Source organism: Pituophis catenifer, unplaced genomic scaffold (assembly GCF_029215685.1).
Source record: "Pituophis catenifer annectens isolate HBS135680 unplaced genomic scaffold, rPitCat1.0.hap2 SCAF_1, whole genome shotgun sequence".
NCBI lineage: Eukaryota > Metazoa > Chordata > Lepidosauria > Squamata > Colubridae > Pituophis > Pituophis catenifer.
In genome coordinates, this window is record NW_027256881.1 from 232,475,259 (window position 1) to 232,492,810 (window position 17,552).

General features: G+C 40.0%; 1 protein-coding gene across 2 annotated transcripts; it reads left to right on the forward strand.

Moving 5' to 3' along the window:
* The first annotated feature begins 505 nt into the window (after positions 1 to 505).
* ZFAND2B (zinc finger AN1-type containing 2B) lies at positions 506 to 16,189 on the forward strand. Of its 2 annotated transcripts, none has more exons than XM_070957154.1 (9): positions 506 to 737; positions 3,569 to 3,663; positions 5,558 to 5,689; positions 8,848 to 8,999; positions 9,512 to 9,616; positions 10,636 to 10,708; positions 11,551 to 11,627; positions 12,194 to 12,278; positions 14,014 to 16,189. In XM_070957154.1, exons 1-9 carry the CDS (start codon positions 683 to 685, stop codon positions 14,050 to 14,052), a joined length of 813 nt encoding a protein of 270 aa, XP_070813255.1. In that variant the 5' UTR covers positions 506 to 682; the 3' UTR covers positions 14,053 to 16,189. The 2 variants fall into 2 exon arrangements, with proteins under 2 accessions (XP_070813255.1, XP_070813256.1); XM_070957155.1 differs by lacking the exon at positions 506 to 737 and adding an exon at positions 5,419 to 5,460 and having other exon boundaries at positions 3,612 to 3,663.
* Positions 16,190 to 17,552: the final 1,363 nt, after the last annotated feature.

A 17,552-nucleotide genomic window follows, 5' to 3' on the forward strand; every position in this document is an offset into this window, starting at 1 on the left:
GCGGGACTAGAATGCCGCCAATGGCTGTTCCTAGCGTTCGGCCTCTTTGCCTAAAGGTCGATCTCGACCTCGGACGGAATTCTCGGTTAATTCCTCGCGTTAAAAAAAAAAAAAGAAAAAAAAAAAGACGGGGACTGTGCCGCTAATGACTACAACTCCCATCGTACCCCGCGCCCTTCCGTGTCGCCTTGCATTCGTTTCAAACTGGCGCGCCCTTAGAGGCCAAGCCAAGGGAAGACTTCGGCGGCTGATCCGAAGTCACATCCGTACTACATTTCCCGGCATGCCGCTGTGGAATACGGCCATCCCAAATTTTCACCGGGTCGTAGGGATTTAGGTTTCTTGACGCCTAAGGATCCTGATATGGCATGACATCATCACAGCTGGGGACGGAAGTGGGCGGGGCAAAAGGCGCGAAGGTTTCCTAGTTTTACAGCGAAGAGACGGTGAGGATGATTGGCTAGAGCGGCTTTCTAACCTCCCCCCCCACTTTTTTTTTTTTTGTTCCTCTCTGCCGCTTGTAATAGATTACTAGAAGCAAGCGCCATTCTCCCTTCTTCCCCTTCTGGGTGTTGCAGCTCTCTCTCCCCTCCCGGAACCCCTGGGTTGTAAGTCTCTTCTTCCCACCAGGTAGCCTTCATCCTCCCACGCCACTCCCAGAATCGACCCCGTTGGCAGCTTCATGGAGTTCCCAGATCTAGGAGCCCACTGCACGGAGCCCTCCTGCAAGCGCCTGGGTGAGGATTTGCCTTTAACTATATGTGGGGGGGGGAGATTTGCCTCCCACCCGACCCCACCCCGCTTCTTCTCTTGGCTGGAGTTTGGGAAGGGCAGGTAATGGGGTCGGAGTGAGGATCCGGACTCTTTCCCAGCCATGCGTGGTAAGGACGGGGAAGCTGGCAAGCCGGATTTTGGGGGTTTGAGGGGGTCTTCCACTCTTTTTCCCAGCGAGTGGCTGCAGCGTGGCTTATACTTGAGATTGTACCATGCATGTGGAAAGGTGGGTTTTTCTTAGAAGTCTGGCGACTAGGGGAATTTGTACGGATCGCGTTTTCTTTTAGCAACTGTATGAGAAGATGCTTCCTGAGATTCAGAAGAAGGATTAAAAAGGGGGGGGGGACATGATGTGGCAGTGTTTGAGGGGCTGCCACAAAGAGGAGGAGGGGGGGTCAACTTATTTTCCAAAGCACCAGAGGGTGAGACAAGAAACAATGGAACTAATCAAAGAGAGAAGCAACCTGGAATTTATTTTATTTATTTGTCAAGCATATATAAGACAACAGATAAAAGTATAAACATGATTATGAATACATGAAATGGATACGAATAAAAGGGGACATTAGGACAGGGACGGTAGGCATGCTGGTGCGCTTATGCACGCCCCCTTACAGACCTCTTAGGAATCAGGTCAACAGTAGACAGTTTAAGGTTAAAGTTTGGGAGGTTTGGGGAAGAAACCGCAGAGTCAGGTAGTGCATTCCAGGCATTGACCGCTCTGTTGCTGAAGTCGTATTTTCTGCAATCGAGTTGTTTACCTTGAGTTTGTATCTATTATTTGCTGGTGTATTGTGGTTGAAGCTGAAGAAGTCATTCACAGGTAGGACATTGTAACAGATAATTATATGTACTATGCTTAGGTCAGACCGAAGGTGGCGTAGTTCTAAATTGTCTAAGCCCAAAATTTGAAGTCTGGTGGCATAAGGTATTCTATTGCGGGTAGAGCAGAGGTTTTTAAACTTGGCAGCTTTAAGACTTGTGGACTTCAACTCCCAGAATTCTGGCTGGAGAATTCTGGGAGTTGAACTCCATAAGTCATAGCTGCAAAGTTTGAGGAGCCCTGGGGTAGAGGAATGGAGGACTCTTCTTGTAAAATATCTCTGGACCCTCTCAATTGTATTAATGTCTGATATGCAGTGCAGGTTCCAAACAGATGAGCTGTATTCAAGAATTGGTCTAGCAAATGTTTTGTATGCTCGAGTTAGTAGTACAATATTACCAGAGAAGAAGCAAGATTAATGCCTTTTTGGCCCTGTTGTTACAGTGGGCTCTGGCACTTAGATCTTTAGATATGAGTACTCCAAGGTCCTTGACAGAGTGAGAATTAAGAAGAAACTTCTTAACAGTGAGGACAATTAACCAGTGGAACGGCTTGCCTTCAGAAGTTGTGGGTGCCTCATCACTGTAGGTTTTTAAGAAGAGACTGTCTGAAATGATGGGTCACCTCCTTGAGCAGGGGGTTGCACTAGAAGACCTCCAAAGTCCCTTCCAGCTCTGTTCTGACCTTATGAATGGATTGGGAATGGGATTTTTTGGGGAGGGTGGGGTGACTGCTGAGCTCATTGTTTTGTTAATACTTTGAAGGTTAAAAAACAAGTCAGTACAATTGCTCTAAGTACTTTGTAGCTTCGGTTATATGTTTTCTAATGGCTGTGCATGAGAGTAAAGCATATTGCAACAGCTGCCACATTAATGATGGTCCAAGTGATGACACTTGAAATTATTTCATAAACAAAGAGATCAGCAGGCCTTCTCTATGGAGATGCACTCTTGGCAATTGTTTAGCTAAAAGCTTTGAGTCCTCAGATGCTTTGATGTTTAATGTGAAGATAAAAGCTTTATTCCCAGAAGAAATCAGACCTTTGTTTTCTGTTTTAATTAGATATGCATTCTCTCTTGTGAACCAAGTTGCTATATTCATTTCACTCCCAACAATGAAATAAGGCTGGCCATCTTAAAAGAGCACTCTGCATTAAGAATGCAACATAGATATTAGAAATTGTTGCATTCTTCAAATTGGAGAGATTCCATACAGAGTGCCAGCATACATCTTATGCCTAACTCTAACATAGACTGTTAGAACATTCAGTAAACTGCTGGTAAGAGGTTGTGTCCATAGATTTGGATCTTTAGGATTCTGCTTGATATGAAATGTAAACCCTTTGGAGTGATATTGTGGCTTTATTTACTAGGAAATAAGTTCATAATTGAAAATTGTAAAGGTGGAGGACTCTCCATATCTGAAGGAAAATTTCCTCTGTTTATAGAATTCAAAAAATATTGGTTCCTGAAACATTTCAAGGGAATTATGCTCGACTGTCACAATTTTGTACTATTGACATGATCTGTCTCATGTTTCCTAACAAACCAGGGTTAATTGCATTCTATTTTTTTTAATCCACCTCTGTTTGAAGACATGATGGTATGAACAAATGTGAATAACATTTTTGTTATTGCTGTATATTACAAAATAGTCTGGAGTATTTTATGAGACTGTTTTTATGAGGCTGTTTTTTAGATGGGAAAGTTAGGAAACAAAATCTTGAGAGTGTTTTTTCCAGTTTCTCTGATATTTTTATCCAAGACATTCCATCTGTAATCAGTTTACAAAATTAGTTACCATGGTATCTTCTTTGTGTTCAAATCTCTTCATCTGTTTAAAAGACATGTACGTTTTAAAATAAATCTGACAATACTACTATCATTACATCCAGTAAAGTGCCTAGAATGTCATTGGAAAAGTTGCAGTGAAAACATTTACAGCTTTTCATTACTTGTTTCCTGCCCTCAGACTTCCTTCCCTTGAAATGTGATGCTTGTGAACAGCTATTCTGCACTGACCATATTGCCTATGCCCATCATAACTGCACTTCAGCATACAAGAAGGTAAGTAAAACTGGAAGGGCTCAAATTATTCCCAATCTCATAGAATATAGTGATTCTATCTTGCATAAAGCACAAAAGAGCAGAAACCCTCTGCTCAATGGAAGCTGTTCGTTCTGCAACCTCAGTTGAAGCAGCATAAAGAAGGTTGTGCTATTTGAAATGTGGCTTGTTATTACCTGAAATCAGCATTGAGTTGTCCAGAGCAAATTTAGCCAGGTTAACTGATTTTTTGACTGGTAATTTCATTACAGTCATAGAATGTGACGATACCAAATAGATAATGTATCTTGATTTTAGCAAAGTATTTGGCAAGTACCAAATGATTAACAAACTAATTCAGTATAAGTTGGATGGCATGACAGTGAAGTGAGAAAAGTATGCTTGTAAACATTTCCTCACTATGACATTACTGAATGTGGTATCGCAAGGTTGAATCATGTATTCTGAATGTTTTCATCAATGACCTGAATGAGGAGATGAGGCAGTATGCTTATAGATGCACAAAGGCACAGCCGCAGGGTGGTTAACTTGGTTAACAATAGTCCTTATGAAAGGAGTCTTGGAATAATAAGTGACTACAAACCAACATTCTAGTGTGAAGGCTGAAAAGCCAAATACAATTTTAGACTGGGTCAGGAGTAATATAGTTTCAGAAACAAGGAAATAAAAAACTCTACAACATTCTGCATTAATCAGACATACCCCACAATTATGTTATCCAGTTCTAGACAACACATTTGAAGAGTAATGCAGAGAAGGAATGCTATATCATATAGAAAGTTGTCCTGTCTTTTGAGATTCCAGATTCTAAAATAATATGAAAGCAGATTGTAATTGAACGGAGGGAAGGGAGGAAGGAAACCTATAAAACAGTTGAATAGTTACCCAAAGAGGTGGTAAGTTCCTTCTGCTGGAAGAAAACAGAGGCTAGGTAGTCATTTACAGAGGTTGCTTTAACTTAGATTCCTGTGCTCAGTAGCTAAAATGGCTCCTTCAGCTTAGTGATTCTAAGTCACCCATTTTGTGAAATTGGATGTCCACATAAGGAAACCTAAGATAAGAAAATAGCTGATCACTGTGCAAAACCTTTTCATCTGTGTTAGTTCTTCATTTTGTGGTACATTTCAGATAAATGCTATTGGTCCTTTAATCCTTGTATCTTTCTAGAAATTGTTTTTATAAACATGGCCTGCAAAAAGAGTTTGTTAGCAGTTGTCTTATAACTGGAATGCATTGTTGGTCAAATTTCCAGGAATTGCTCCATTGGGTTAAATTTTTATAGAAAAATACTAATGCAATTTCACTCCCTTTAATAACAAACTAGGAGAGTTCTAACGTCATTGAAGGCAAACCAGAGTTACTGAAAAAACAAGAGTTACTTAAGGAATCCTAGGTTTGTAGAAACCAAATATTTGATTGCTAAAAACTGAAAGACTTAAAAAAAAAAAACAGCATGTCCAGTAGCTGCTAAATGATCTTGGAAAAGGTGAACTGAAAAACAGAGAAGGAAACAAAGATTATCCTGCTTGGAAGGATTTGGTTAGAACTATGAAAAAGTGTAGTTAGATTGTGGTTATATGCTGCAACATTGTGATCCAGATAAAGTTGATGGTGACTTATTGTTGTATAATGTTGGGTTTTTTTGCTGGTCATCACTCAGACTCTAGTGTAATTGGAGCTGTTTATGAAATAAAATAAAAGCATTATTTGCTTTGTTTCTGAATAAGTGACCTGATAACTTTTTTATTATTACAGCTTTCATAATCAAACAAAGAGTTATACGGTATGATCTTGAAGGTAATGGAAGTATTTGAAATATCCACAAGCCATCATTGTCTGCTGTATGATGCATGAATCAAGGATACATGTCACCCAATCTCTATCATCTTCCTAGGATGTACAGGTTCCTGTTTGTCCACTGTGCAGTATACCCATCCCTGTGAAGCGAGGAGAAATGCCTGATATTGTGGTGGGAGCCCACATAGATCAAGACTGCAAATCAGATCCAGCACAGCGTAAGAGAAAGGTAAGAGGGTAAAGCACTTTCTGTTGTATATGGAAGGGAGCTACCAGAATCTATATATATAAAAGCGAAAACCACTCATGCTGTAATCACGAAATCTCCAGAACCATAAAGCCTACAAACTTGAAATTTGCCATGTCTGTTCCTCTTGGCTTCTAGGTGCTCACTAAGAACAGATTTTTCGAAATGACCATCAGAGCATTAGTATTTCCTATATTATGATTAACATGCTCTGATGCTAAGGAGTTCTACTACTCCTCCCCACCTGAAAAGAAATCTGTTCCAAATGCAAAATACAAGCAGAGGGGAGGAGTTTCACTTTCAGTTTTACTTTCACAGCAGCAAGCAGGGGATAGGATAGGGGAGGCTTCTGTGGGACCCGTCTGAGGGAGAGAAGGGGATAGGATAGGAGAGGCTTCTGTGGGGCAAGGCTGACCGAGAGAAGGGGATAGGATAGGCAGGGCCGGATTTTCCTATAGGCTAACTAGGCTTCAGCCTAGGGCCTCAAGATCAAGAGGAGCCTACATTCAAATTGTTAGCAAAATTAAAATTACACTTTCACTATAGGTGAAAGGGCCTCATAAGTGGAATAGCCTAGGGCCTCTTTTCATCTAAATCCGGTCCTGAGGATAGGGGAGGCTTCTGTGGGGCAAAGTTGAGGGAGAGAAGGGGATAGGATAGGGGAGGCTTCTTTGGGGCAAGGCTGAGGGAGAGAAGGTGAGAGGAGAGGCTGATTGTAATTACTCATTAATTTTCAAGATGTAAGTGTCAATTTATCAAGCCCGATCACATAGATTTGTAGTGAAGCACAGGTATCCACCTAGTCCAATATATATCAGAAACTGAATCACAGGCCAGTAGGAACATCCTAGTGTTGAATCAGCACAGTTTGGTAATCAGATTCCTGGAAGTGTTGATATGTTTCTCCCAAGCTAGAGAGAAGTCCAGAAGTTATATTTTGCCTGTACAAAACTCTCATCCAAATGAGGGAAAGCCTCTTCCATTAATGTAGATAATGCTAAGATATCAAATTCTCTGTAAAGTGTCCCATGTTCCAGGCACACAGTCAAGATAATTATGAGCAAGTGGTTTCCGGTAACAATCTATGGCAGAGTAAATATCCCTGAAGGAGCAGGCATAGCATTGCAATGGACGTTGGCAGCCAAATAGTGAATTCTATCTGAATAAAGCAGAAATCGTGAGATTTACCTACTTGCACTCCACAGCTGCTCCTACTGAGTAGACCGCAGGAACTGAAGTTTTTGCAGTTGAATTGTGAGTTGAGCAGCTGGGAGGCCAGGGGTTTCAGCCAAAATTTACAACCATAATACAGCATATGTGGACACAAGGTTTGCACAAGCCTCACTTTCTTAGAACTATTGGGATGTAATTAATTTACAGCTAAGGATAAACTTTCTGAGCAGCAGGATAAGAAAATTCCATTTTGTGAGTCAACATGACTTCTGGATTAAAAGAAAAAAGGGTATAAAAGATTTTAAAACTTGACAAAAATCTTAACAAAGAGTGGATTTAAGAAAGTTTAAAAGGAGCAAGAAGGATTTTTTGAGTTTTTTGAAGTATTTTTTTTTTGTGTGTGTGAAAGTGCTTTTGAATAAATTAGAATTAAAATGCTGTAGACAAATGAACCAGACCTTTGTGGGGATTTTTTTTTACTATTAAATATTGCAGATAAGTGGTGGATTTTACAGAACAAAAGATAAGTGTAATATAAGAACATAAGCCAGACTTTGATGCTGATTGTAACTATGAAGAATACTTGGAGATGAAAGTATTATGGGCACCAAAAGAGAAAAATGGGAAACCTGACTTTTATTCCCTTGTATTTAAGCCACTTTCACTTTGGATTACAATATTACAATGGCAACCACCTGAAAAGCAGCCAAAAAACATTAGGGGGAAGGAGAAGATTGCTAGAGCAACCTGCAGAAAAGGGAATTATAACAGATTTACTTCAGAAAATGTTTGAAGAATTGGGCTGTTAGTTAGCTGAATCACTTAATACTAAATTGACTAAATAGTTGGATACTAAACTTGCAGTTTCAGAAAAAAATGGATCAAAGACTTGAAAAGATAAAAGAGGAAATACAAGGTCAAGAAGATGGAAAGCTCTGTAAAACAAGTGTCTGAATATGAAAAAATGAGTGACAAAGTTGAAATCTTGGAGAGTAGGACAAAAGTTATAGACAGATAGATAGATAATTTGGCCTGACTAGAACTAAGAAAGTAGGAATTTGGTTTGAGATTTAGAGCAATTCTAGATGTTTCTGGTGAAGATATTAAAGAAAAGATTAATTATTTAAGCTTTAACAAAATTTTGGATTGGGATAAGAAGAATACAGAGGCGGAAAACCATAAGGTAGATAGAATAATTTGACTCAATTTTATCCAGAAGGCAAGGGAATTGGGCAGCTTTAAATGAAGGTGTCAGATAAAACCGCACAAAATATCAGTTGATACAAGAGGAATCTGAAAGGGTTGAAGTTGAATAGGGGCTACAGGTATTGACTTTTCTAAAAGTCTGTCTTATAAAACAAGATATGAAAATTGGAATAAAGATTCAAAAGGAAATTATAAGTTAAGATCTTAATTTAAACCTTTATGGACTTGCAGAAAACAGAAAAAGATGAACATTTAATTTATGGTTTTGATGATTAGACAGAAAAGATTATAGAAATGAGAGATTTGTTGTAAATATTGTACTTATAATTGCTCTAAAGAAGATTGGAAGCCACTTCTTTGAATCTTTTTTCTTTTTTTGTTACTCTTTCTTTTCTTGCACTTCAGCGTTTTCCTTGCTTGCATGCTTTTTCTTTGTTCTTTCTTTATATTAGTTTGTATTCATTTTTACCTTCTTTTAAAAAACACTTTAGTAAAATTATTTTTTAAAAAAAACATTATTAGTAGGCACAGGTTAGGCTGTTTATAGGGACTCCAATTTCACTGGAAGTAGCAAAACAAGAAAGGATATGCCTACTTAAGATCCACATCAAACTACGCAATTTGAGAAAACTTAATTCAGGGATTATTTCTCCACTGTTTAGAGATTGGAGGCTTCATAAATAATAAAGCAGACAGACTGTTGATTCTCTACTTGCAATTCAACTCTACACTCTACTCTGATTAAACTCATCTTTTCCTAGATCTTCACCAACAAGTGTCAGCGTCCTGGCTGCAAGCAACGGGAAATGATGAAGGTGCTCTGTGACCAATGTCATGGCAACTTCTGCCTGAAACATCGGCATCCCCTGGACCATGACTGCAATGAGACTGGGCGTTCACTCTCCAAAGCTGGGTAAAGGCAGGACCGAGAATTTTACTAGTTACAATTGTACAACGGTGGTATCAACCATTACTTTCCACCATTTTCTGGCATTTCTATAAAAGTAATTGAGATTGCAAGGCAATAGCCTGTCTTCCTCACATCCTTCTAAAAATCTCAGTAACATTGTTTCCTAATTATCCCTACAGTTTGACCAAGAGGCAACCGGACTTTCTGGTAAGAAGCTCTTACAGCTGAAGAAGCTTCTAGGATGAGAAGCGAAACGTCTTCAAAGAAAAACCAGAAAGTCCAGTTGCCTCTTGAAAAAAAGAGGGACCACCGTGACCTGGATGACTGAGAATCTCCATAGACTGTACAGTTTGAGTTTAGTTTGAAAGTCAGATTAATCATACAAGAGTGAGATTAACATGGCTACCAGAAAGAGTCATAAAGCGGATTTTGATTCATTTCGAGGAAAGACAAATGGATCGTGTGAAGCAATGATGGGCTGAGGCTGATAACTAGAGCTTTGCTTTTGGTTCCAGGAATGCTGCCATAGCCCGGGCTCAAAAGTCTGCCAAAGAACCTGTAAGCACTACATCTAGCGGCGCAGCCATGAGGTCTCATGTCAGCCAACCAACCTCCAGCAGGTACAGTCATAACCTGAATCTGGATGCTTTCTTGTCTTTTTCGGTTTGTAGTGACAGCTTTCCATAAGTACTGTTTTGACTTATGATACCTGACACTTCTCTGTCTATGGGTTGAGCAGACAGCACACTATCTTCCAGATACTTTTTTAGAACATATGGAGGACAGTTTGCCATTTATTGCTGTACTACTATTAACACGTGTTAACCAAGTATAACCATGTATCAGAATGTTGATGTTGGTATGCTATCTGTAGCATATAATGCCTATCAATTTGTACTCTGCTGTAGTGATCATCATGCCTCTTTTTATGAAGCATTGGTCTGTTTGGACATATACAAAAGTTGGAATAGGTGAGACTTACTCAAAGTAAGCCAGAAAGAAAGGCTTGCTCAGATAGCTTTCACCTTATGTAACATGTGGAAAAATACCAGAATTCAACAAATTATAGTTCTCAGTGTCAGCTAGATTACACAATAGCATTTTGGTAAAAAAGTATTAGGAAATGAGAGGAAAAATGAGGATTGGCCAAGCTTTGTTGGAAGGTATAAATGGATGGGAGCCATAATTCTTCAGAGATATCACACCGAGTGAGCATTCTGTGTGAACATCCCAACTCAATTCTTCTGGAACTCAACAGACTATTCTAGCCAAATAGACTTTGAGCTGGAGAAAGTACATGTCAGTGCATGACTGCGCGAATAAGTGATGCCTGTAGATCACAAAGAAAAGAGGGAAAAAACTGATTTTCTTTGCTTGGGTATATTAGTCTCTGAAGAAAAAGAACCAAGTAGCACTAGAAGTGTTTTCCAGCCCTCAGAATGATGTTATTTGTTTAATCGTATCCTCAGTCTGATAACCCTGCTGGTGCTAAACATGTTATAAAACCGGATCCCGGTTCGACAATTCACATTTCTCTTCTGGGGGGCACAAGAATCTCCTGAGAACATTTGTGTTGGCAATTTTAGGATCTGCCAACTTCATGCATTTGGCAGCTGACTTTTTTTCTCTTTGCACACAGATCAAGTGAGACAGTAAGAGCACCTCAGCCACAAAGCCCGACTGTACCTGTTGTTGCTCTGCAGAACGGTTTGGTAAGTCTAGTCAGTGTACTGTATGTAATACATACGTTATGTTACCTATTGATGTATTTCCCTCATCAGTTGAATGGCTGCAAAAGAGGACAATTGTTACCTCATCTTAAATAATGTGGTATTATAGTTGCAGTGGAGGCCTAGAAAAAAAAAGTAGGCCACTATCAGTTCACATGAGAAACCAATTTATGTGTACTTTGCTTCTCTTCTGATCTTCCTTCAGCCATCTCATTAATTGACCAGTATCTCACCTCAGGTTGAAGGCTCCTCTCAGCTGTGAAATTTTAATTGGTGATTTTGAGCCAGTTACTCTCCTTATCCTAACCTACCATACCTCACAGAATTGTTATTGATGAAAATGGGAGGAGAGAGTGCTATGAGATGGAGATTTCCTGAACGAAATGCAGGCTAGAAGTCAGATAAGTAAATAATCTGCCTTCATGTAGGAGACTCTTTTTCCAACATCTTTGCCTAAGCACTACACCAAGTTGGCTCTTTATTACAGCAGTTTACCACTATTGTTTTAAAGAATGGGGAAATAGGGGCTAGAGAGTTGAGAGTCAATGGAGAAGTAAGGAGGTCCAGCATTATTTTTTGTCATGCCTCATAGCGCAGTTGCTGGTACAGATTCTGTAAGAACTCTTTGATCTGGTATCGTGAAGATAATTGTCTGATACTTTGATCTGTTTTATTTTCATCGTGCCTACAAAACTCATCGTACATGAGGGGAAAATGGCACAGTTCAGGTCCCAGATCCTTGAAAAATGGCCAGCCAAATACAAGTGCTGAGGATTTTTGGTTTCCCTCAGGTAGGCTGATTCTGCTTTCGTGCTTCATTTCAGAGTGAAGAGGAAGCGTTACAGCGAGCCTTGGAGATGTCTCTGGCAGAAACAGCGGCCATCCAACCACAACGCTGCAGGTACTGATAGCCAATAGAAACCAACAGAGTTATACTACCATGAAGGGTGCTCTCCGAGCTTTGCTGTTTTATTGCAGGTGTTTCATTACCCAAACGAGGTAACACGATCATTTTACATAGTTTGGGTAATGAAAAATCTGCAAGAAAGCAACCAAGCTCAGAGAGCATCAAGGACCCCTCATTTCAACCCTGAGTTGCAAATATTCTCTTTTTATTGTACTACCATGCCCAGGCTACTTGCTGAGAAGTTATACTGGGGTAAAACGGGGGGGGGGGGGGACACGGGACTTCTAAGACAGCTGTGCTCAAATTGTGCAGCAGCAGATTGCCACTGATCCAGTGCAGATCTATTGAGATCAAGCCCAGTTCTCTGTTTCTAACCCGTGGGATTGAAACTGAGCATTCAAACCACTCAATGCTATTCAGGCCTTCTGAACAATAAACATAAACAAAGATTCTCCATTTAAAGATCACCCAATCTGCCAATGGTGGGATGAATATATCAGGAACGGGGAAGGATTAAATTATACAGGTTGTCCAGTTCATTTTGACCTTGTTTCTAACAGCACCCAAGAGGAGGAGGACCTGGCATTGGCTCGAGCGCTTTCAGCTAGTGAGGAAGAATATCAACAGCAGCAGCTACGGCAACAAGTAAAAGAGATGAGCAATTTTTGATAGTTCAGTGTTTTCATAGCTTGACGTAATTCATCTTGCGAATATCGTTATCATGTTACATCCCAGCAAGGGCAGTGCTAATCCAATTATTGGAATTCAAACTGGAAAAACTGGTCTTTTGGTCACCCTGTAAAGGTAGTTCCTTGCTTAATTAATTAATTAATTAATTAATTAATTAGGGCATCTTTCGGAAACTTCACAGACCGATCACTTAGTAATCAGAGTTACAATGGACACCCTCACAAACAAATGTCCATATTTCCAACAGCAACATATAGACACATACCAGTGATGGATTGCTACCGGTTTGCCCTGGATTGGGAAAACCGGTGGCAGCAGGGGGATACTCCACCCACCCGCCTGGATGTCTCTGCGCATGCACAGAAGCATCACGCGTGTGCAGAAGCGCGCCCGTGAGCAAACCAGTAGCGACCGAAATTGAAACCCACTACTGACATATACCCTGTATTGACATGACAAGCCGGTTGCAGCTTTCCACAGTCACATGACACGATTTATGACTTTTGTGGCAGAAACTGGCTATTTCAACTGGTTTCCAAGAAATAAACATCCCTAGGAATGCATACACTTAACAACTGCAGAGTTTGCTTAACAAATGCTTTACAAATGGTTGTAAAATTGAGTCAGTCATGTGTGTTTCTTAACTTATGACTGTCATGGCTTATGACAAATTCCAGGCTCCAATACAGTCGTAAGTCGAGGACTATCTGTAGCTCTTTCTGAACCAAACTTTGGGGGCTGGAAATTCTACTAGTTTTTGTTAAATGCTTTTCCTTGGCAGATTTGGTAGTAATTAATTAGTAATTGTCCCTACTAGTATGTGCAATAACCCCTCCCCCCCGCAAAAGTTTCAGGTGAACACAAGAAGCAGGTACTAAAGTCTCAGGTATCAGAACTTTGTTGTGTTTACTTTTGAGCTATAAAAGCTGGTTAAATAAGATTAAGTCTTTAAAATGTAAAGTTATAGTCCCAAACAGCTACAAAAAACGTATTGCATAAATATTTGGGAATTGTATGACCCTCTTTTGATACATAAAGAAAGTGAAAGGATCTTTTAAAAAATCATTTTCAATAGGATGCCTCAAATAAATTGCAGAACTCACTCTACTGAGCCTATGCTATTCTATTCTGGTAGAGTCTTTACAGATACAAACTTATGAGGGGGGTTTTTCATGAGCATAATCCAGTAAGACTTTAACAAGGATTTTCAATGAACACTCACAATATAGGGAAAAAGCATTGAAATGGCTGGCAGGCTTTGGGGATTGGCTAGTAGTAGCCTAGGAAGAAGTGAAGGGTATACATGTGCTATAGAATTTTTTTTCTTGTTTGCTGTAGTCCCAAAGGTGCTTTTTTCAAGAGACAACAGGATTTCTGGTTTTTCTTTGAAGACGTTTCGCTTCTCATCCAAGAAGCTTCTTCAGCTCTGACTCGATGGTGGGGAGCTGAAGAAGCTTCAGAGCTGAATAAATTTCTTGGATGAGAAGCGAAACATCTTCAAAGAAAAACCAGAAAGTCCAGTTGCCTCTTGAAAAAAGCACCTTTGGGACAACCATGACCTGGATGACTGAGAATGTCCATAGACTTCCTTGCTGCAGTAAATGATGAACAATATTGTGAAGAGGGGAAGGGAGGGAAGAATGTTAATCCCTCTCGGCTGTTCTCATCCACCTGTATCTTTGTGTCCTAGGCTCGAAGCACAAAGCCATCCAATTGCTGCCTATCCTGAGCATCACCAGAACCATTCGACCTGGAAACCATCTCTGGCCATTCTGGGGCTTCCTTTATGCCTCCTGTTTTACCACTGGAGCACTCTCAAAAGTACTAGAAATGAACCAAAGACTGAATCCCTACCCGGATCTTGCAAAGAGTCTCTTTGCCACCCGACTGCTGCCACTTGCACTAGGACTGTGCCTGTGCCTTCTGAGACAGCTGGCACTATTTCTCCCATTGGACAAGGCAGCAGTAATTACAGAACTACAGTCCCCAATCCCCGTCATTTTTTAATCGGCTTCCAATGATGTGCTGCGCTGGGAATATTTCACGGCAGGGGATGAAGGACTTAACTTACTGCCTTCCTCCAATCTGTTTTGGCCTGTAGCACATTTGGACAGTAGGTGGTGCTAAATGCTTTCATAGGAGGGACTTTTGCTACCTCCTCCTGCTTTGCTGCTGCTTGCAAAATAAGGGGAAGATATCTCCCCATAGCTACCCTTTCGAAGTTTCTATATCAAATAAACGTCTTAACTGCTAGTTGGGATTCCTAAGATTACACCGCCAAAGCAAGGGAAGGAACTGCCTCTGGGTCTGATCCATGTAATCCTTTCCTTGCTGGGAGCTGACAACTAAATCTTCTGAGTGTCTTGAATGTTACTGCCAGACCCTCGTCCTGTACTCTGACACTCGGCACCCTCTGAGAAAAACAGCCAAAGATCAGCCTTGAAGAAATGAGTAACCAACTTCCAGTACATAGCCAGTTGCTTTAGATTGCATGAAACAGAGTGCCTGCCCTAGGTGACTCCCATGCTTCAGTGAACCTGTCTGTAATTGTTTTCCATCCGATGCATGTTTGGTTGGGACCACCTTCTGCCAGCTGTCACTTAGTTCCCTCCCTCTCTCTGCAGTCCCAGGCATCGTCCAGCATTCTGTGCCTTTACTGCGTCGCTTACAGGGTCAAAGCAGGGAAGATTATTGGAAACTGGCAGGAACCAATAAATTGACAGACAGAAAGATCTCGTCCTTTACTTTCATTGGATTAAATTTTCTGCCTTTGCAATGAGATTTAGGCTTCTTTTTCTTCTTCTTCTTCTTCTTCTGTATGTTCCCAGTTCTGTTCTGAATGCCCCTCCATTCTCTGCAGCAATTTGGGACTACAGGAAATTCATTAAATCCATTTGTAGTATTTGTTTCATACCAGTGGATACAGCAAATGTTCTTTCAAGTACATATCTTTAGGAATGTCAGGAAATAATTATTTTGATTTGTTCTGAAACTGCCTGTACTGGGAATTGATGAACTGCAATATTTAATAGGACAGCTCCTTATTAGATAAAATTGAGGGCATTTGTTTCATTGAAGAAACTATTCTAGCCCAGGTACTGGGGTATAAAGGTTTCTTAAATGCAGCATATTTTCAGAATTACTTAATGCAAGGCTAATTTAAGTTAACAAGAAATTATCTGATCTGGCTTCCTGATTTGAAATTCATACATCTCCTTTATAAGCATGCCTACAAATTATGCACTAGAATAAATACAATATTTTAGTTTGCAAGTAAAAGAGGCCTTTGTGCAATCTATAAAAACCTATAAAGACTTTTTGTCATGGAATCAGTCCACCTTTTGCAATTGCAAAATGGAGCAAGAATCAAATTTCTCCATGTGCGTATGTACATGCACAGAGAGAGATGTGAAGTTAGATTTCTTACTGAAAGAAGAAAGCTTCACCTTTGTGTAAACTGATTTAGAAAGCTTGTATTGTGCAACACGGAATTTACTTTTCAATAAATATGCATGGGTATGGACAGGATCATATTTATGTTTTAGACATTGGGCCACTTTAAACAGAGCTTTAAATTGTACTTTTAAAAATCCAGTCAAATGAATCTTTACTTAAAACATTTTTAAATGGCTTTCTTGTTTACTTATAATGTAGGTTTCGTGTGAATATTTCCAGGTCCACTAGATAAGGTATTCTTATTCCTGTTTTCCAACCAGCTGTTGATTACAAAATGGCTGAGGATGTTTGAATCAAAAATAGAGAATGCCCTTGAGCTACTAACATGCTCTATCCCAACGGAGTACAGCCCAGCAGCCAAAGAAAAAGTATTCAAATGTGAGTATGTAACTTGCTTGGAAGGCAGGATGAAGAGCTTGTCGGCTGCATTTAGCTTCTGGGTCCCAAATTTTAATCTTAGCATGTGTGCCTGGTATCTGGAAACTTTATACAGCGGTTTCTTTCATCCTATGGTTTGATTAGTAATTAAACATAACTGTGTATCTATCTGTCTAATAAACTGGGTCATAGGTAACTAGGTAAATTGAGGACCCAGTTTGTGGGGGCAATAAGCTGACTTTGTATAAATATACAAAAGTATGAAGGCTATTGCTTAACACATTGTAAGCCGCCCTGAGTCGCCGGAATGGCCAAAGAAGAAATTTAGATCTTCATTGTTAATGTTGCAGCATTCCCCGGTACTGTTCTGTGCAAAAAACCATGCATCCTTGGTGGATGTAGCTTGTAAAATGTACACCTTTCTTGTTTCGTAACAGTGACTTTCAAAGGTGGACCATGTGGGTTTGTAAATTCTGCTGAACTGCAGCTTCTAGTGCTCTTTGGCATTTGCCATGCCAGCGTAGGCCCCTAGCAGTTGTGTTCAACAACTGAAAAACTCCCCATTACTGCTCTTTACTCAGTTTTCAATAAAACAAGCTGCTACTTCTGCCGTCCCACAGGCTACATTTTAAGCCTTTTGTTCTTTTTATATTTTTATTAGTAATGTCAAACCATTTGGTATGTCGGTCTCATACTAAATTGGATCTTTCAGATATGCAATAAGAACTAATTCTGCATTTATCTGTTAGCGTGTTACATGGTTTGATTGTATTATCGCTTTGGGTTCTTGTTCCTTTTTTTTGCTCACTATTAGTGTTAAAATCTCATGTCAAAAAGCTTGTTCCTGCCATGGAGATAATCAGTTAGTGCAATATCCTTCTTGTGATTACAGCAGTTAATTTTCAGAGGTAATTGTCAATTCCTAACTCTAGCCCATTTGAGAAGAAGAGTGTGAGACAGCCAAAAGAAGCTGATTTAATTGATTGGGGTGCAAAAGTTATTGGTGGATTAAAGGTGGAAAGGTGTCAGTGGAAAATAAGAATACAAATAAACCCTGGTTACTGACATAGAAAACACTTCCACTGCAAAACCTGAAAATAATTTTTAGTCTTTAATCTCTCTTGAAGCACCAAGGATGCTTAATCATTAAAGGAGAGGTAGTAGAGCCAATGTGATCCTTAGTTGTGAAAGGACAAAATCATTTCTTAGAGCCTAACTGTTCACAGCAGTGGTTTAAGACACTTTGAAACCAACTTCAGAAGCTCTGTGGGGCTTCCATTTCCATCACTCTCAATCTGGAGCCTGGTAAGAAATGCTACCCAACCTTTTGATTGCCTTTTGAAGAAATCTCCCACCACCCTTTGAAGAAATCTCCCCACCGCCCATCTATCCCTC

Excerpts from the sequence above, each read along its gene's own strand:
- ZFAND2B (XM_070957154.1), top strand. The coding sequence starts at position 683 with ATGGAGTTCCCAGATCTAGGAGCCCACTGCACGGAGCCCTCCTGCAAG. Across the intron at positions 9,617-10,635 it reads AGCCAACCAACCTCCAGCAG|ATCAAGTGAGACAGTAAGAG; the intron begins GTACAGTCATAA and ends CTTTGCACACAG. Across the intron at positions 12,279-14,013 it reads AGCAGCAGCTACGGCAACAA|GCTCGAAGCACAAAGCCATC; the intron begins GTAAAAGAGATG and ends TTTGTGTCCTAG.